Raw genomic sequence first — 19088 nt, 5'->3', positions numbered from 1 at the left:
CGGCTGGCCTTGAGGCGAGGCGAGGTATCCTGGTGTGTGCAGGAGCTCCTTGTTCTCGACCTTCAATTGGAGCTTTTGATCCATACCCCGTTGGTAACTTAGGGCAGCGTATGCAGCGCCTGGCGGTAAAGGTACGATGCATGCGGCATCCACATCGATGGCACGTAGGTGTGACTGCGTGGGTCTGGTATGCTCGGCAGGCGTAGAGTAGGCATTCATTCGATTGAAGTGGCCGTCTTGTCTACAAGACGTGATCCAACTTCTGACATGGCCCCCATCAATATTGTTCACGTCGACCTTCCTGCCAATGGAGGCCTTAGTATCGCCATCTGGAGCACTCAACGAGAAAATGGCAGACAGAACGCCAGAACGGTCAAATTCGTCGTAGGATACACGGTCCCTGCGTGAACATTGACCTCCGAATCCTGCGCGCTTGCTTCAGCGGAAGAATGAAGGCGCTGCATTCAGATGTGTGCAGGTTCTTCAAGAGTCTATGCGTCTCATGCTAATCACAGCACTTTGATTTGAGGGATTGTGATGAGATGCTCAATATCTTAGAGTGGGAATACGGACCTGGTGTTGAACTCTGAAGTCTTGACCGACCGGCAAAACGAATACCCGCCATTTCAGACAGCCAAAATGAACCAGCATGTACAGATCAAGCACAGTTAAGTTCATTTAGCTAATATTCCTTCAAATTTAACAACACAAACTTTTCGAACCAAACATCCGTGTATATCGATGTGTACATCAACATCAGATATTCAATCTTATATGATGGTAAATACGACGTATTATGGCAGAGATGAGGGGTTATACGGCTGTCTGTACAACAATTGCAACTGACTAGCGCGCTCTTGGAACAATTGAATGATACGGTAGTAAGCTATTAGTAAGAAAATCGTCATCGACGAGCAAGATCACAACTCCGCTGGCATAAATCAAACAGTCTCCCGTCCCTTTGCAACTCCCGAAGTGCCATAACTAAATCGCATTCAAAGTGTTGTTGCCCCGAGACCCGCAATCGAACAGTAACAAACCGTCCCAGCAGCAACCATGGCCAAGAGCTTCCGCGAACTCATCGGCGTTCCGCCGTCGACGGCATCCACAAAGGACAGCGTCCTGGTCATCATCGACGCGCAGAACGAGTGAGCAGCTTCCCCCTTGGTCACAAATCCCAGCCATGTCACTTGCTAACACGTGAGATGCAGGTACGCAGAGGGCCAGCTCAAGACGGCCAACGTCGAGTCGACGCGCAAGGCCATCGCGGGCCTGCTGGAGAAGTACCGGGCCGCGTCTGCGCCGCTGGTGCACGTCGTGCACAAGACCCCCGAGGGCGCGCCGGTGTTCACCCCGGGCACGGCGCTGGCGGCCGAGTTCGGCGAGCTGGAGCCGAAGGGCGGCGAGAAGGTCGTCGGCAAGCAGTTCCCCGGCAGCTTCACGGGGACGGACCTGGAGGAGTTCCTCAAGGGGACGGGGAGGGGCAAGGTTGTGCTGACGGGATAGTAAGTCTTCTACTCCATTTTATGTGATTCCAGTCTATTGCTTGTCTTTCCCTTGGGCATGGATTACAGAGTGCTCTTAGTCAGATAAAAGAGGCCCGATTTGATGGCTGACATCTCTGCCCGTTTCTCAGCATGGCCCACGTCTGCGTCAGCACGACCGCGCGGCAAGCCGCGGAGAAGGGCTACGACGTGGTGGTCGCGGAGGACGCAGTGGGGGACCGCGACATTCCCGGGGTCAAGGCTGAGGACCTGGTGAGGACGTCGCTGGCGGAGCTGGGCGATGCGTTTGGCACTGTGGTCAAGTCGGCGGACATCAACTAGATGGGAGAGATTGGCAGTCGCCACCTGGTTAGCTACAGTTGCATGTAGTTGTCAAACATGTCACCCATGCCATGCCGTAAACCAGCGCCCGTGTTTTTGAGGAGCTTTTCTTGTCACCTCCTGTGTCTGACTGGACGAGGTTGTGCGACCGAAGTCTGGAGCAACCACCCACTCATCACATGCCGGGCGCCACCTGTGCACGCCACACGTGGCCGTCCGCGACCCTGCGGCCGACTGGGCCTATCAATCGGCTACCTCTGGAGAGGCCAACTCGATCACGGCCCCTTGGCCGACGGACTGTTTCGAAACAACTCGTGTTAGCCTCGACGAACATGGCCCAGGGCGACCTCATCAGTTGGTGCTGAAGACTACGCGCGGTCTAGTATGTGGTGCCGGGCCGCCCCAAGACAAATGGACCCGAGGGGGCGGAGCTTGGTGCCAGGCGGAGCGTGACGGAAGATCGGACAGCCGTGGTTCCGGGGTGAGGGGGGGGGGACCAAGACGCTAGGCAGACTACGCGTCCAGATGACAGACAGGGCGGACCACGGACGGGACATCAGATGGAAATCAGAGAGCGCGTGAAAGGCGAGGAGTGGATGTCCCGAATTTGTTCGTCTCATCAAGGGTGACCGAAATCGGTTGACTGGGTTTGGTGCTCTGCTGACGATGTTCCAAAAATAGGAAGAAACGGGTGGTGGTTGTGTTGCACCCGCAGAGCAGAGCTGCACGAGGAGAAGGAGGGGGAGCAAAGAGATCCGGAGGTCTGCCGTTGCGGGGGGTTGGATGGATCTATGAGATGGACGGGGTGGGTGGGTACAGCATGTAGGTGGATGCAACCCAGCATCGACTTTGCTTACTGTTGTTCCCAGGCTGTTTACAGTAGGGCTGGAGACAGTGGGGTTGCAAGTGTGGTCCTTTTGCAATAAGGTTGTCGCATTTGAAACAATTTCAGATTCAGACGATGCGGACTGGGTGCTTTACGCTTTCCGGGGTGTTGGAGCCGAACGTAGAAGCCGCTTGGGCTGCATCAAGTGGACGAGGAGGAGGCGGACAACGAAAGGGGACGGACGAACTTGAGTACTGTGGCCTTGAGGGTTCCCGGGAACGTAGGTGGATAGCAAATGTGTTGCCTGGCGAGAGAGATCCACCAGGCCCGGATTCAAACGGACACGCCTGCCTTTTGAAAGTTGTTGATACTATTAGGTATTTATATTGTGGTCCACGACATGCAGCAGGCACGTACACTACTACATGAGTCTCAGATGGAAGTAACACACCAGACAGCCACACCACACCACACCGTACCACGCGGCAGAAGGATCGCCAATTGCCGATGCTTGGTATTTGTCCTCGGCCCTGTCCACATTCTTACTTGTCACCACTGTATCAATTTTTATTCTTTTTATCCCTCGACATCTCACGTCATCAAGCTGAAAACCCAGGTGGGTCTGGCCTTGCTCATGCTTCGGCCGGAGGTGCAGGCACGCTAACTGCTTCTAGGCAAGGCATGGGCTAGCGCCCACTGTGGGCCCACGGTACCATGCAGTTGGTTCAACATCTGGCTGTGCCATTTTACCGTCCTGCCGTCCGGGACATCGCTGCCCTCCCTCATCGGCAAACGGCCCCTCGCCTCCCAATCTTCTAGGCTCGTCTGCGGCTGGAGCTAATTTTCAGTCAGCCAGTCCGCCAGTCCGCCAGTCAATTGATCAAGCTACCAAGTACAGCCCAGCCAGGTGTGCGGTGTTTCTGTCTGCCTGCGCATCACACAGTAAGGCGCATGCAGCGTTATTATGGGGCCTCCCCAATCCTGCCGACTGCTCCTTCCTCCATCTAGTTCTCGTCGCACTGCGCACCGGACCAACAGCCAGCCAGCATCAATACCGCACATCCTGACATCCCACTCACTGCTCCCCTTCTCCCCCCTCCAACAAACAATAGTCTGCAGCCAACAGGCCCCCAACCCACAGCTCACAACTAACAAATTCCTCCCTGTGCCTCTTCCCTGATTGTTGCTCCTGCACAACCAACCAGCTGCGCCGCATATACGCATAATCACATTCCTCATTGCCCGTTCTCCCTGCGCCGACCGCGCTTTCGTCATGCCCAGAGTTGTACTCGCGGCGGCCGCTTGACTGGATTTGACCTGACTTGACGACTGCCCCTCCTTCATACAGTACCGTCATTCCCTCCCCTGCCGAGCAGTCTCATCCACACACCTCACTCACACGCATCTCCCACCTACTCACTCTATCTCGCACCTTACCCCCTCACAACTTGGTGGCCTCGACCTGCGCCGCACCTTGTCACCACACCATCTCTCGCCCGAGACCAGGCAAGCCTCGTGCCCAGAAACGACCATATTGTAATACCACTCGGCCCGCCTCCCAACCATCTTCGACCAAGTCTAAGTTTCAGGGGTCTTGGGCCAATACGCCAAAAGGCTAAATTGGGCAGGATTCGTTTCCCACCAGCCCGCGTCCCCCCCCCCCCTCCTGGACTTCTTCTCTTCTTCTTGCCAATCCAAGACAATGTTAGTCCAAGTTCCTGTCGCTTTTCAACCGTGACCCAGCCGCATGTGATTTATCTCTTCGCGAATCCCCACCGCCTGCTCTTACAACAACCACATTGTCTCAGCCCTACAACCGTCCAGCCGCAGCCGCAGCCGCCGCGCCAGGTAGCTGACAACGTTCACAATGTCTAGCATGCTTCGTAAGAAGGAAGTTTATACGATTGTAACGCCCATACCGGGTTTTATCCCGCGCCAGCTCGCCATCGACATCCTGCACAGCCATTCCGAGGTCATCACCCTGAACCCTCTTGTTCTCGACCACAAGCCCATCAAGGCGCCCCAGAAGGCAGCATCGGACGAGTACTACAGCACCTGGTATGAGATCAACCAGAGAATCCAGTATGTGCCGGGCCTCGGGAGGATGGGCTCCGGCAAAATCTCATTCAACGGCTGCTTCCACGACATGCCATGGGGCCTGCAGACTCACATCTACGCACCCATGAACGTCGACCTGAGGAACAAGTATCGGATCGCCGGTAACCAGCCAGGCGTTGAGCCTCCTGAGCAGCCTGAGATCGGTTTGGCCGCCCTGGGCGCCCCTAGCGACGGGCTCTACCTTCGCGACGACGTCGAGATCAAGTGCAATGTTGCTGTCATGTCATTTGTCAAGACCCAGATGAAGGCAGCCTCCAAGGAAATGGTATCGCGGATCATCAAGAAGGCCGAACTTCTCGACGCCGGGGTCCTGCACGCCATGATCGAGGACGGCAAGCTGAAGACCATCAACCCCAATGACCGAACTACCACGATACCGGATGCCCAGTTGTCTCCCAGGCCCTCTCCCACTTCCTTGTACCACCAGCCTGGCTCCATGTCACCGCCACCGATGCCCTATCAGATTCCCCGACCATCATCTTATCAGCATCACAACAAGCCTGGTACTCCTGTGCAGAATCCACACTGGTCTGCCCCGTATGGGGGGCACCAACCACCACACCTCCATCCCGCGCAAGCGGAACTGCCAGGCCAGCAGCATGTTGGCGGGTTCGCACAACAGACCCACCCCGCTACCCACAACAACTTTGCAGTTGAGATGCCTGGCGACTTCTCGTATCCCCAGACGTCACCACGGCTGCAGCCGCCCCAGCCCTCGCCGACTTACAACTCAGACAATGGCTCGACTCACTCTTCGCGCATGTCGCCTCAGCCCGCCAACGACTGGCGATGGTCCCAGAGTCAGGCTGCCTCCCAGGGCAACGCCTCCCGGCCCACGTCCGTGTCGTCCGACGTGTCCGGCGGGTTCCAGTCGCCGGGGCTAGACCACCAGGGCTTCGCCTCTGAGCTGTCGACGCACAACGAGACGCCCGAGGAGCACAACGCCAACCCGGACGCGCTAAAGAGGCTCGATGCCAAGGTGCCGCCGGCTCAGAAGACTTACGCCTCTTATAACCCGGCGGACTATGCCAAGGGCCGTGGTAATTATCCCGGCCAGGCGAGGTCGCAGAGCTATGGGTATAGCCATTGAGACATGAGCAGGTTGAAAATGGGTGCGAGTCGAGAAGGTAGAGGGAAACGAGTGCGTGCTTAAAGGGCATTGCGGATGCATTGTTGCCTACATGGAAGTGATATCGATGACCGAGTTTGGACAATTTTTTTCTCCGCGAGGCGTTTTGGAGTACGAGAGACCAAAGGCTATTCGCACTGGCGCTACAATGTGGCTTTTATATTTAGAGGGGATCCGGGAGGGGATGGGGTGACACATTTTGGGTTCAGAATCTGGATGATCTCAGTTGATTTGGGAAGCTGCAATGGATACCAGGCACCACGATACTTGACGGCACTTTAGCGATTCTATGTTAATATTCTTGAATGAGATTTTATGTACCCTTCAGGGCGCGCGACACGACACTTGGCGTGCAGAACCCGATATGCTGGCGGGCTACAGTCAGCAGGGCGACACGGCCAAATCATTGCCTTGAGCGAATTGTCACTTACCAGCGAAACAAGGAACGAGCCAAAAAGACCCGCACAACAGCTTCGGTTTTCCCTTCGCCTTCTTCACAGTCTTTGAGGAGAGCATCTGAGAACAAGCTTCCAAAACAGTCTAATAGAGGACATGCATCTTCCCCTTCAGGCACACAAGCTCCATGCCGCCCACGCTCCTACGCCCTGGCGCGGGGCCGGATCTCGACCTTCATCTCGTCTTTCTGCCACGTCGTGTACGTCTTCTGCCTATCCAGCCAGCCGACGCTGTCCGGGTGCAGCTTCATGTCGAAGTTCCAGACCATCCTCGACAGGACCGTCTTGGTCTCGGCGTACGCCAGGCTGGGGAGACACGGGTGAGCATGATCGCCTCAAGACGAAGGTGAAGAAAAGGGGTTTGCACAAGGCCATGACTTACTTCTTGCCTATGCAATTTCTAGGTCCAAAAGAGAAAGGATCTATTTGATGTCAGTCAAACTCCAAACCAACCATACGTCGTGAAGCAGCAGAAATGGAAGAAAAAAAGTCAAATCTCACGGAAACAACCCCGGTTGTCCCCCTCAAACTCCGGATCCCCAAGCCACCTCTCGGGCCGAAACTCAAGCGGCTCCCTAAAGTTCTCAGGCGACCGGTGCGTCGAGACCTGGTGGACCCCCACAGCCACGCCGCCGGGCACGAAGCGCCCGCAGACGACCCTCCCGCCGTCGGGCACCCGCCGCGGGAACGTGCCCGGCCCGGGCGGGCACAGGCGCAGGGCCTCGTCGACGACGGCGGCGAGGTAAGGGAGCGCCGCGGTGCTGTGCGGGAGGATGTCTGCCTCGGAGGAGAAGGCGGCGCGGACCTCGGCCGCGAGGCGGGCGAGGGCGGTGGGGTTGGACAGGAGGAGGTAGGTCGCGCCGCAGAGGGCCGTCGCGGAGGTCTCGCTGCCCGCGACGATCAGGACCTGGGCTGCGGTGTATGTCTCCTCTATGGTCATGCCCTTCTCGCCGTCTGCGTTGAGGATGTATGACACTGTAGGGTGGTGTTAGCAGGCGGGAAGGGGGGGTGGGGGCGGCGGCGGTAGAACAAGGCTCACTGAAATCAGGCCGGTCGGTCGTCTGCTGCAGCCTCTTGTCGACGCGCTCGACGCCGAAGGCGAACTGCTCCTTGCGCGTCTGGATCAGCTTCCGCGGGATGAAGAGGCACAGCAGCGTGGCCAGGGGCTCGGGGAAGCGCCGCGCCGCGCGGAGCATCGTGCCCGCCTTGAAGATGTCGAAGACGGCCTGCAGCCACCAGTGCCACTCTGCGTTCTGCAGGCAGTAGAAGGGCTCGCCGAAGGCCAGGTCGCCGATGATATCTGGCATGTACTGGGTTAGTGTGTCTCCCAGGGAGTTGAAGGGGGGCAGGTTTGGGAACTCTGGTCTTTTCCCGGGCACAATGCATTACGCCCAAATATTGGCTTGGATAGGCCATGTGCCAATAGCAGATTGCAAGGGGCGAAGAGAGAGCACGCGAACAACATACCGAAGGTGGTGAAGTTATACCAAGCCGTCATGTCCACGACCGCACCCCCATCCCCGGATGACGAGCCGCCACCGCCGCCGCTGCTGCACAGCCCGTGCAGCTTGTGGACGAGCAGCGACGCGTAGCCGCAGATGACGGACTCCTGGGCGCGCAGGGCCTTGTCGCTGAAGGCCGGGTTCTGCAGGCGGCGCATGCGGCGGTGGCCCGCGTCGTCGGCGTCGAGGATGTTGACGACGCCCGAGACGGTCTTGTTCCACCACTGCGGGTCCTTCTCGAAGTTGCCGCCGCCCTCCTTGTTGGGGAACCCGTAGATGTCCGGCCAGGCCCTGCTGTCCGTGTCTGTTGTCGTGTGTGGTGTGTCAGCAATTCTGGGGTGATACGGTAGTTACACCCGATGGGGGATGATGTTGTTGATGTGGTGGTTCCTTTTGGTGAGAACACACAGCCACGGGACTGTACGCACATGACAGCTCGTCCGGCGCGATCCTGATGACGGGCCCGTACTTCTGGTGCCACTCGTTCACCTTCCAGTGGCTCAGCCCGCGGACGTCATAGAACAGGTAGTAGGCCCGCGTTGACCCCGCGAGGAAGGGCCCTGGGTACTTCCTGAGGGGGTGCAGGAAGAGGTTGTAGAACAGCTTCCCGGCCGCGAACAGCAGGATTGCCTTTTCATCGTGGATAGTGTGTTAGCTTTCATTCTTGAGTGGTACATTTGGGCAATTGTGAGACCTTACCGCGAGGCCATACAGCGGGAGGCTCCTGAGGGACACCATCGCCCTGATTTCTGTGAGGTGTTCCATGTCTGGTGTTCTCTTCTCTCGCTCCTGTTTACCTAAGAGCGGAGGGTGAGAGTGAGCATGAGCATGTGAGTGAGATTCTGGTGTTGGACATAGTAGTTCCCAGCTCGGGCATAGTATTGACCCGCCTGTCTATCTTTACCCATAATTATTCTGCCCTGTAATTACCCCGGTCTGATAGGTGGGCGTACGGTTTCGATAAAACAAAACATGCATGCGCTGCTTGCAGGTAGACTACGAGGAGGAACGCCTGCAATCGCCGGTGGGTCCTCGTCGTTTTCCGAGCCGTTCAATGAGAGAGAGCTACGAGGATCATGGCCAGTCGAGGACACGAGTGGCCGCGTGGACTTTTATCCCAGTATCCGCCTCTACCTCCGCGAGGTTACGGGACGCCGCGAGTCATCTCACCGATTGTGCCCTGACCGACCCTGCTTATCTGGAGCGCCTTCCATCGCGAACACCCCAGGCGAGCTGATTCGGCCTTGTAAATTAAGTTTGGGCGGGCGGTTAAGGTGGGTGAGGATGAGAGGGGCCTGCCTGTAAGTGGGCGGGTCCTCGACCCCTTGAGCCTCCTCCCCGTACGGACAGGAATGACTCGATCCACCCGGCACCGATATGGGACGGTTATCGGTGGCCCGCCGTAATGTTTTATGGCAAGCATGACAATAGCAATACACGAATTGCCCATTGTTATTCCCATTCTGAAATTTTTCTTATCACGGCACCACTTCGAAACGTGGTGGGCCGGGGGATACCCAGAAGCGGGTTCCCACGGGTTTGAAGCCAATCTGGCTCGTCGTCTGCCCAGCCATCGGATCTGACCTTTCACAAAGTAAGATTCGTCTGATTATTGCTTATGGCTTCTGGAAGCCTGAGCCTGGCGATATCGTTGGTCCGGCATGCCCAGCCGAGTGAAGGAATGGCTTCCTGGACGCTCGGGGAGCCGCCCTGCTCCGAGGGATCTAGATACCCCTTCCAGAAGGTGATGTCAGCTGCCCATGCCTCATTAGGGCATATCAATATCGGACACGACAGCATGTGCACAGTTGAAACACTGATGAGTTAAGGGCCCGGGCGCAATCAACCGGATCTCGGCTTTAACATGTCAACCCACGGTAACTTGGCGCATCACCGCAGGAGTGAAGGATGCTAGGCGAAGCGAAAAGGGAAGCCGGTTAAGACGTGACTGGGAATCAAAGGTCAGCACTAGAAGTCAGCGCATTGTGGTTGTAGGGCGTAGACGGAGTAACTCAGAGCCTTGCCTGCCTACGGCCCATATCACGATCTCTATCACAGACCTTGGCCCCCGGCCCGTCGACGGAGCGAGGACCCAGATACGACAGTCCCACGCGTCTACTAAGCCCTTGGCCCACCTTGACAGGCACCCTCGACCGTGTGGGTGGATCTTCATGTCCTTCCCGTTTCGAGGATTTACCCCTCCGAAAAAGGGCCCGAAACAACCTTGGAAGACCCCAACATCCTCACTGCACAGGGCCAATGGGGCAAAGGCTGCGTCCGCCTCGACTGTCTCGCAGCCATGGATCGCCAGTGTGGCCCGACGGCTCTCGATCAGAGAGTCAGGCATGGCGGTGGTCGCCTTTTATCGGGATGGGGGCCACGGTGGGTCAGCAGGGACCGTGAATGGAACATGGAGGGCGCGAGGGGCAGACAAATGGACGATCCTGTGCCCTTCTTGATGTCCTTTAGTCCCAGTTCTGTTCCAGTTTCTCTCCAGTTTTTCCAGTTTATTTCCTGCAGTGTTCCTGCAGTGCCAGACCCAGCAAGAAGTTGCCGTATCGTTGTCGTGAATACTCTTCCCTGATCCAGCATGCAAGTCATCAGCCGCCTCCCCGAGCCCTTGCCTCGGCCCAAGGACAAGACAGAAGTCAAGCGGGAGCAGCACACCAAGGCCCTCGACCTCAAGAGACCCCTCGAGATAGAAACCCCCCAGCCATGGGAGACGGTGAATTCCACTATCCAGTTCCGCAATGCCGACACACAGTACTGGTGGGACCGGACAGGCCGCATGTTCGCGAAGCTCATCCAGAGGGCCGGGTACAGCGCGGCGGAGCAGTACCGCGAGCTCATCTTCTACGCCCTCTTCGTCGCGCCGGAGCTGGGCAAGGCCCCCGACGCACAGGGTAACGTCCGGGGGTGGAGGAGCCCCGGGACGCCGGACTCGACGCCCATCGACTTCTCATGGGAGTGGGGGCCTGGCAACAGCGCCACCGTCCGGTACTCGTTCGAGTGCATAGGCCCGCACGCCGGCACGGAGCTGGACCCGCTCAACTCGCACGCGACCGACGCCTGGATCCAGAGGCTCCGCGACCAGGGCATGGTGCCCGGGCTGGACCTCGAGTGGTACGACCACTTCACGGGGGCGATCCTCCCGTCGCGGGAGATGCAGCGCGACAAGACGTCCGACGTGTTCATCGAGGAGACGACGCCCAAGGCCGGGGTGGTGGTGGCGCTGGACATCGAGAAGGGCGGGCCGGTGATGAAGATGTACATCTACCCGGGCCTCAAGGCGCTCGAGCTCGGCATCACCAACCTCGAGCTCGTCCAGCAGGCCATCCGCGGGCTCCCCCGGGCGCAGTACGAGTCGCTGGCGTGCGAGCCGCTGCTGCAGTACCTGGACGAGGGCACCAAGAGGTGGGGGTTCGAGACGGGCATCCTGTCGATTGACTGCCTGGAGCCGAGCAGGGCCCGCGTCAAGGTGTACGTGCGCGCGCGGCACACCAGCCTCGAGTACATGATGGACTGCCTCACGCTGGGCGGGCGCCTCGGCACGGGCGGCAGCGAGAAGGCGGTCGCGGACCTGCGGGATTTCTGGCTGGCGTTCCTGGCTGATGCGCCCGACAGGCTGCCCGACGACGCACCTGGGCGCGCGAGCCCGGGCTTCTACTACACCCTCGGCGCGGGCAAGCCTGTCTCGGCTAAAATGTACGTGTCGCCGACGTACTTTTGCAAGAGCGACACCGAGGTGCTGGCCCGGCTGCGCGGGTATTTTTCGACGAGGAGGTCGGACATGCAGATGGACAACTATGACGCGGCGCTGCATGACATCTTGTGAGTGGACATACCTGAAATTCATTCTCTCATCCCTTCACCCTTGCTTCGTGTCGTTGCATCCCCAGACTGACCCATATCCTCGCCGTCTAGTGGGAAAGAAAACCCTCGACGACAGGTGCGGGTCGCACTACTACGTCGGCTGCCCTGGCCAAGAACCAGCTCCGCGTCGTCACATACCTGAGCCCCCAGTCGTTCGACTGCGAAAAGGACCTGATCAGGGAGCGGGCAACGGCGGCAACGGCATAGCGGCAGGGTTGTAAGGTGATGAGCGAGACGCTGTTTTTCCTTGGGCATGGGCACAGGCGTTTAGGGTTTTTGGTTTCGGTTTCGGTTTCGGTGTCGGGCTTTGGGCACTGCTGGTTTTATAGAAGTCGACAGAGAAGCCGGTGTCTGTGGCTTTGGCATGACCTCTGTTGTTCTCAGGGTCTTGGTTTCATGAAAGAATTTGTCCTAGCTGGTTCGATCCTTCCGAGTCTGCCCTCGTCGGCGAATTCTTATTCCCGTACCTTCTCCCCCTACTTGGGTAGGTACTGTGCCGCTCAGCAAAAGCCCAAGCTTCCACGCCGTTGCATGACAGCGAGCACTAAGCTCTAGGCCCCACGGATGAACCTTAAAACTCTATTTCGACATCATCGACCCTGGCCAACATGTATATGCACAACTTTAATCCAGCCCGCGATTCATCTCCATCACCTCCCAACAACCCCCTCCAGCAGCTCGCACGCCCTCGCCGCCCCTCCCAGCGAGTTCAGCCCCCGCCCCACGCGCGACGCGTTCTCGCGATATGTCCCGTCCCCAAGTATCTCCGCCACCGCGTCCCGCACCTGCTCCGGAGACGGACAATCCGTCCCGAGGTCGACGCCCGCGCCCGCACGCGTCACTCTCGCCGCCGTGTCCTTCTTGTCCTCGCTCGTGCCCGCGCAAACAAGAGGCAGCCCGTGGGAGAGCGCCTGTGTTACGCTGCCGTAGCCGCCGTTGGTCACGAGCACGCTGCACCGCGGGAGCAGCGCCTCGTAGGGGAGCCACGCCGCCAGGCGCAGGTTGGATGGCAAGCCGCTGCCGTCCGAGAGCAGCGCCTGCGTGACCTCCTCGGCCTGCTGCGACGGCACCACCAGCAGCAGGCCCGCGTCGCCACGGAGCGCGCGGGTGGCCGGCAGGATCAGGCTCGTCGGGTCCGTCGCGAAGGTCCCCTGCGTGATGCCCACCACCCGGCGGCCCTCCCCCGGGGCGTCGACCACCTCGCCCCACCACTCCGGCAGGGCCGCCGAGGTGCTGTTCAGCGGGCTGATGAGCGGGCCGACGTACTCGGTCGGGTGCAGCGCCTGCTCGTACTCGAGCCCCGGGCTGGACGCCTGGATGTGCAGCCGCGGGCTGTACTGGAGGAGCTGCGAGGGCTCGATGGCGCCCAGGCCGAGGTCTGTCCGCTGGGAGTTGAGGCACCCTACGATTATCTCGGGCTGGCTGAGGAGCGTGCCGAGGGTTGACTTCGGCGCGTGCTCGCGGAAGTACATTGGTACCACGCCTAGGGTCGCGTAGGCTGGGATCTCGCCCAGCTCGTGTCTGGACATGAGAGTCAGCACATGCACACACACACACTCTCTCTCTCTCTGGGAGAGCAACACGTGGAAACTCACAACACAGCCGCCCCAAAGGGCAGCGCATCATTCACCAGCACGTCCGGCCTGAACCCGCCCGCAAGCACACCGCGCAGGTCCGCCACCTGCGCCGCGAGCCGCCCGCCAAAAAACACGTCCACGATCTCCTCGAGCGTCTTGGGGTCCGCGCCCTGCAGCACCTTGTCGACGCGGTCGATCTCCTCGGTCGCCACGAACCGCGCCCCCGAGGCCCTCACGCGGGCCTCCTGCGCCGGGCTCGTCAGCCACACCACCTCGTGCCCGCGGTCGACCAGCGCCTTGGCCACCGCCTGCATGGGCAGGACGTGGCCCGTGGCGTAGAAGGTGTGGAGGAGGAACTTGGCCATGGTCCCTTTTGACCTTGCGCCGTGCTTTCTTTTTCTCCTGTGTGTCGACGGTTTTGCTGTCGGTGCTTCGTGGGATCGATCGCGTGCCTCCCCCGTGCATGTGTGTGTGTGTGCACGCGCAACGCCTCTCCGTCAGATTCTCGTCTTCATGAGCAGTCACCTCCTGCCCGAGGCTTATCGCCTCGAGGGAATCCGCCGCAGCCCGGTCCGGAAGGGTGACTTGGGTGTTGATCTCGACCAGGGGACCCAGGGACAAGCTTCCTTGGTCTACGGGTCCCCGACCCACCCCCGCACGAGTCAATCTTCGTTCGAAACGAGTCATCGCCAACCGGCCCTCCTGGGGATGCTTATCGCGGGTGGGGATGCGTGTTCCTGAGTGCCGGCGGGCGCTGTGGGTCGCGGTGCATGAACGACTCGTGTATCCCTTCCCGTCGGTAGGGCCACTGATTGGGCTGGTGAGGTCGGTGGTCACGAGCGATGTGTGCATGTTCGTATTTGGTAAGATTTATGGAAGTCAGGTTTGTCATTTCTTCCTTCTCTGCTATCCGCCTTGCCCTTTCAATTTCCAACCCGTCGGCTCGATGGCGCTTCCGCGGGAGGTGGAAGGGAGGCCCTCCTCGGCAAAGAGTCTCTTGCCCATTGCTCGGCGGATGAAAGCTTATCCGCGCCATACCACACTTGACTGCTTGGCCTTCCTTGATAAATGTTTCCTCACAAGCAAAATGAGTCTTGCATTATTATCTCGGTGTGATAAGAGCCCACCAAATCCACTGGACGTCGATTCAGGTTTGAACATTTGGGAGGCTGTCTCGTGTTCAGGCTTCATATCTGGTTCCTGGATCACTGATCAGGGATCATGTCCTTGCCGTCCTCCCGTTGCCATCCGACACATGGCCACGGCTACTTTGATCTCTGTAAACCTTATATGAAAATGGTGGGGAGTCCGGTCCGATTTCGAGGCAGGGCCTCTGAGACGACTAAACTTGACCACTCGATAGCCAAGCCTTGGACCAACTCGCCGTGGCTGGTATGCTAACCGACGAGGGAGACGATTCATCTCAGACCTTCTGTCAAGCCATCTTCGCAAGTCTTCTGGACTTGCAATCCTACAATGGTATCAACACAAGTCAAGGAGACAAAAAGTTACAAAGCTTCAAATTCGCTATGGTGATTTTGCCCAATTGAACCCTGGGCGTCCGAATGAACCGCTACTAATAACACAACCTAGAAGAGCTCTCATCAGTATCAGAGCAGAGACCATGCCCTCGCCAACCACCCAAAAAAAAAATCACCAAGTTGACAACAACCATCCAACAGATCAAGGCGCGCCCTAAGAATAGGCATAAGTCCGCTGGCCCTTTCCTTCGCCGCCGCCCATCCAGCTCCGCCTCCAGAGCCAGAAGTAGCCGTTGAACCCGGTGTCCTCCTTGCCCCATTCGCCCAGGATGCCAAGCGGCGTCATAACGCCCTCGTAGTCCCACGAGTGCGCGTCAAGGTAGTTCTTGCGCAGGCTGACGATGCCCGTCGCCGGCGCCACCGTGCCCACGAAGTCGAAGCTGCGCGTGATGCCGTCCTGGCAGTCCCTCGCCTCCAGGGGCAGCTTCTGTGGCGCCAGCGGGGTGGAGGACGGGGACCGCTTCTTGGCTGTGGCGGTTGCTGTGGATGATGTTGGTGGTGGTCTGCGAAGCTTGAAGTGGATGTTCTCCATGGCCGGATCCTTGGAGCCGACCGGGTTGAGGTTGTCGGTGCTGGTCAGCGTGTACACGTAGTAGCCATACCACTCGTCATCGTCGTCATCGTCGATTGTATTGACCAAGTCACGTACTCGCGAGGTGTACCACTCCTGCCAGGAGTTGGACTGGCCCGTTATGCCGCCATGGCTGCCGCCTTCTGTCTTCTCCAGTATAGGTATCTTCAGCTGAGGCGCTGGCGATGATGCTGGAGCTGTTGTTGGATTTGAATGTGTTGTTGTGTCGCGGAGGAGTGGGATCAGATCTGATCGAGGGGTGTCTTCGAGGCCACTGACTTTCAGGTTGTATGCCATCAAGCCTGCAAGCTGGAGTGTCCTGGTGTGCAGACCCTCCCAGCTGAGCCAAAAACTCTGGTTTGAGGACGTGAAGTCCTCACTGTGGTAATCCGCCCTTACACGGTGGGCAAGACTGTGATACTCGGGTGTCTCGGCAGGAATGTTCGACCAGTCCCAAGGATGTATCAGGCCCAGCGCCATGGTGAAGGCCAGTTGCAGGCTCAGTTGTTTTTGTGCCAGCAGTTTTTTCTCGGACCAGATGTTCGCCTTCATTTTCCAGGGGTTAATGGCCATCAGGGCCCTGCCCAGATCAACGTCACATACGTCCGAATCTAATGCTGTCGCTTAGTCATCCCCTCTTTTATGTGCGTCTCCATGCATGGGAGTTGTGTCTTGCCTTCAGAATGAAACCAAACAGAAAAGTGGAGTGACCGTGCATGCGAGAATCGGACGTCGAGAAGCGAGAGAAATGAGAGAATATACTGACATCCAAGAACGCAAAGTGTCGACATCAGCCCCAACCTTGTCTCGACCTCAGCGGCAACGCCACAGTCGTTGCCATTGCGATCAAGTTGTGGATCGTGGCCTTGTTGGTGCTGGTCATGTTGGTCGGGGGCGCAATCCGGGGCAGCGGGAGGATCCCTGCCCGAACCCTTGATCCGTGCCCTTGCCAAGAGCGGGCCCATGGCTGCTTTGATGCGGGCCCGCTGCCTCGGGGGTAATGTGACGGCGAGGCAGAGGAATGCGTCCCTCCTTGCGTCCTGGTCTCGGACTGTGTGGTCTTTGTCCATCTGTGTCTTGATCATTTCTATCAGGACGTCTCGGCCTGGCGTGCCATTGGTGGGAGGGTCCATCTTTAAATGGCAACGGCGATATTAGCGCGTCAGTCTGTCGGGTCGGTCTAACCTGGTCTGTGGGTGCAGTCTGTGTGTCTAGATGTGACATGGCGTCCCATTGAGTAAAACCCAATCTAGGAGCCTGGGTGTTGGAGAAGCAGCGGGCAGGGATTCTTCGCGCTGTGTCGTCCGGCCCACCCGTCGACAAGCAGCTTGGCCCCAAGCCCTCCAGCAATGTGGAGAGCTCACGCGGGCCGAGGGCACAGGAGGTCGGGTGTGGTAATTCTTTTGGAAACAGGAAGAGGGCATGAGGGGGATAAAAAGAAAGCGCGACTCACTCGTCGCCGGGCGATCTCGGCCAAGAAGTTTAGGGCGTCCAAGGCGCGATGTAGGGTTCGGCAGGTGTGTCGTAAGCCTAGAATGGCATCAGACCCGCAGAAAATGGCAACCTTTTGCACGAGTTCCTCTGGCAGCGTGTCTAACGTGAGGCGGCGTGGGGCGGACCAAGAAGGAAGGTGACTCGGCTCTGGTGCGGATGGAGATCCAGCGCGCTGGGTCGGGGCGGCAGTAGCAGCAGCAGCGTCGTATTCGTTATCCAACAGGCAGGGCGACTCCGACAGCAGCCGGGGCGACGATTTGCGTCCCTGCCTGGCCAGATGCAGCTTGCAACGCAGGTTGACCATCTGAAATCGAGCAGAGGCTGTTGTATCGCAGGGCAGGCCGCTGGAGGGAGGAAAAGGGGGCGTTGAACAGGCAGGGCCGGGGGATGACAGGCAGCCCAAGTTGTGCTCATCGGGTGCAAGCAATCGATGCCCGGGTTTTCGTCAATGCAAGGTGCTGATTGCCTGCTGGATGCTCCTTGCCGTGGGATATCAGGTCGGGCCTGCTGGCTGGCCAAGATTGCAGGATGCGGGAGGATTCTGGCTCAAGGTATAGTAGAATTGCAGCTTCACCCCATGCAAGCTGGACTGGGCTCGTATGGCAGATAACATGGGCACGCGTGTTATCCAGCTGTATTCAACCCAGGTCAGCAAAGACAATGCAGGGTGTAGTAGAAGTCCGAGTCGAGTCGAAGACGATGTCGTATCGTCAAAGCGGATATGGCCGGGCGTTCGAATTGACGGTGGGTAGGCTACGGTCTCGCACCAGACAGGGAGAGACAGAGGGGGAGAGAGGATGAGGGAGGTTCCGGGCTCCCCCGCAAAACACGGCATAGTTGGTCTACCCCCGGTTACGACGAGTTGGGTCAAGTGCTGCGGAAAATGGGGACTTTGTTGGTGACATGGGAGCACAAAGACGAGGTTGCGCAGGCCTGGTCGGAGGGGGCGCTGTCAGCCCAATTTCGTCCCTTCTTGTTGCAGATGTTGCAGGTAGAGGGGTCGCCTCGCTGCTGTTACACACACATGTCAGCAATGTGGTGGTGGTGATGGAACACCCCCCACCACGCGATCGGCTGCCCAGGTGGGCGTCGCATCTGCAGCTGCATCTCTCTATCAGCTTCGCCTCGGGCATGATTGCCGGCTATCTGCACTCGACTGTGCCGCACAAATTGCTGACGCAGCAGCAACGCCCCCACGCCCCTTCAGGGCTGTGAGAGCGGGAGGATACGACGACATGGCTCCCCTTTCGGGTGTTTTCAACCGATGATCGCTTTCATGTCGTTCCGCTGCTGGTTGGCTGGATGATGTATGTTTGTTCATCTCGTTCCTCGCTGGGCTCGGCGCATGCAACATCGTTGGGGCCCAAGGCCCCGTTAATTCGGCCAGAAGCTTCACAAGCTGGCGCACCTGCGAGATGAAAGGACTGCGGGAGCGACGGGCGAGCCCACGGCCACTGAGACTCATAGACCCGGCGAGGTGCTGTGCCTTGGTGTTCCCGTCCTGCCTGTGCGGCGGGCCTATCACTTGCAGGAAAGGCACGGTCCCCATGGCCTGTAGACCAGAGTCCCGCATCTTTCGGTATGACAAGGTGAAGGTTCAAGCTCGTGTTGGGAATTCTCGTGCGCTATGGCCAAGGCTGGCCTCGGCTCCGACGGCTGGAGGGGGGGGAGGGGGTTCTTTCGGAGACGGGATGGCAGTTGTCATGCGGATGGTGCTTGTGTGCGAGCTGATGAGGCTGAGAGGCCTGCAGACAAGATCAGGCTCGATTGATTGATTGCTTGCTCGATCGGTTGATTAACTTTCAGACAAAGCTTGGAGCCTGGACCTTCTGGCCCTCTGCCCCTTCCGTTCCCCGTCGAGCTGTCAAGCTGGGGGCGATGGGGATGACCCTTGCTGTGATACCCACGGCCCCTCAGTGGGTCTGGCGGCCCGACGCACTGTCTGTCCCAAGCAAAGTGATGCCCCCCCCCCCTGTCATTTTGACTCACGCTCCCCCCTCTGCACAGAAAAAAAGGCCCTTCGCGCGTGCGCCCGCGCAGCGTTAACGCATATCAAGCCCTCCTCCAACCAAGCGCGCTTACGTAGTATTTTCATACCTTCTACGCACCTTCTTTACATTTTCTTTATACTTAATATAAACTTTTATATTTTTTATCATTTTTATAAGTATTTATT

General features: G+C 58.5%; 6 protein-coding genes across 6 annotated transcripts; 3 read left to right on the top strand and 3 right to left on the bottom strand.

Moving 5' to 3' along the window:
• Window positions 1-1056: 1056 nt before the first annotated feature.
• Window positions 1057-1826, top strand: INS49_007090 (uncharacterized protein; the record flags this gene model as incomplete). The annotated part of the gene is made up of 3 exons (XM_043167855.1): window positions 1057-1148; window positions 1212-1505; window positions 1637-1826. 3 exons carry the CDS (start codon window positions 1057-1059, stop codon window positions 1824-1826), a joined length of 576 nt encoding a protein of 191 aa, XP_043028999.1.
• Window positions 1827-4519: 2693 nt separating this feature from the next.
• INS49_007089 (uncharacterized protein) lies at window positions 4520-5860 on the top strand (the record flags this gene model as incomplete). The annotated part of the gene is made up of 1 exon (XM_043167854.1): window positions 4520-5860. The coding sequence occupies one exon, from the start codon at window positions 4520-4522 to the stop codon at window positions 5858-5860; it is 1341 nt and encodes a 446-aa protein (XP_043028998.1).
• Window positions 5861-6497: 637 nt separating this feature from the next.
• INS49_007088 (uncharacterized protein) lies at window positions 6498-8594 on the bottom strand (the record flags this gene model as incomplete). The annotated part of the gene is made up of 7 exons (XM_043167853.1): window positions 6498-6660; window positions 6737-6776; window positions 6856-7329; window positions 7394-7654; window positions 7822-8160; window positions 8285-8486; window positions 8556-8594. 7 exons carry the CDS (start codon window positions 8592-8594, stop codon window positions 6498-6500), a joined length of 1518 nt encoding a protein of 505 aa, XP_043028997.1.
• Window positions 8595-10446: 1852 nt separating this feature from the next.
• Window positions 10447-11691, top strand: INS49_007087 (uncharacterized protein; the record flags this gene model as incomplete). Its single annotated transcript, XM_043167852.1, has 1 exon — window positions 10447-11691. The coding sequence occupies one exon, from the start codon at window positions 10447-10449 to the stop codon at window positions 11689-11691; it is 1245 nt and encodes a 414-aa protein (XP_043028996.1).
• A 688-nt stretch (window positions 11692-12379) lies between these two features.
• Window positions 12380-13671, bottom strand: INS49_007086 (uncharacterized protein; the record flags this gene model as incomplete). Its single annotated transcript, XM_043167851.1, has 2 exons — window positions 12380-13250; window positions 13325-13671. 2 exons carry the CDS (start codon window positions 13669-13671, stop codon window positions 12380-12382), a joined length of 1218 nt encoding a protein of 405 aa, XP_043028995.1.
• A 1330-nt stretch (window positions 13672-15001) lies between these two features.
• Window positions 15002-15970, bottom strand: INS49_007085 (uncharacterized protein; the record flags this gene model as incomplete). Its single annotated transcript, XM_043167850.1, has 1 exon — window positions 15002-15970. One exon carries the CDS (start codon window positions 15968-15970, stop codon window positions 15002-15004), a length of 969 nt encoding a protein of 322 aa, XP_043028994.1.
• Between the last annotated feature and the right edge of the window lie 3118 nt (window positions 15971-19088).

The sequence above is a fragment of the Diaporthe citri genome (assembly GCF_014595645.1).
Source record: "Diaporthe citri strain NFHF-8-4 chromosome Unknown scaffold_2, whole genome shotgun sequence".
Taxonomy (NCBI): domain Eukaryota; kingdom Fungi; phylum Ascomycota; class Sordariomycetes; order Diaporthales; family Diaporthaceae; genus Diaporthe; species Diaporthe citri.
Note: the sequence above shows the minus strand (reverse complement) of the source record. Positions and strands in the feature narration are given on the sequence as shown.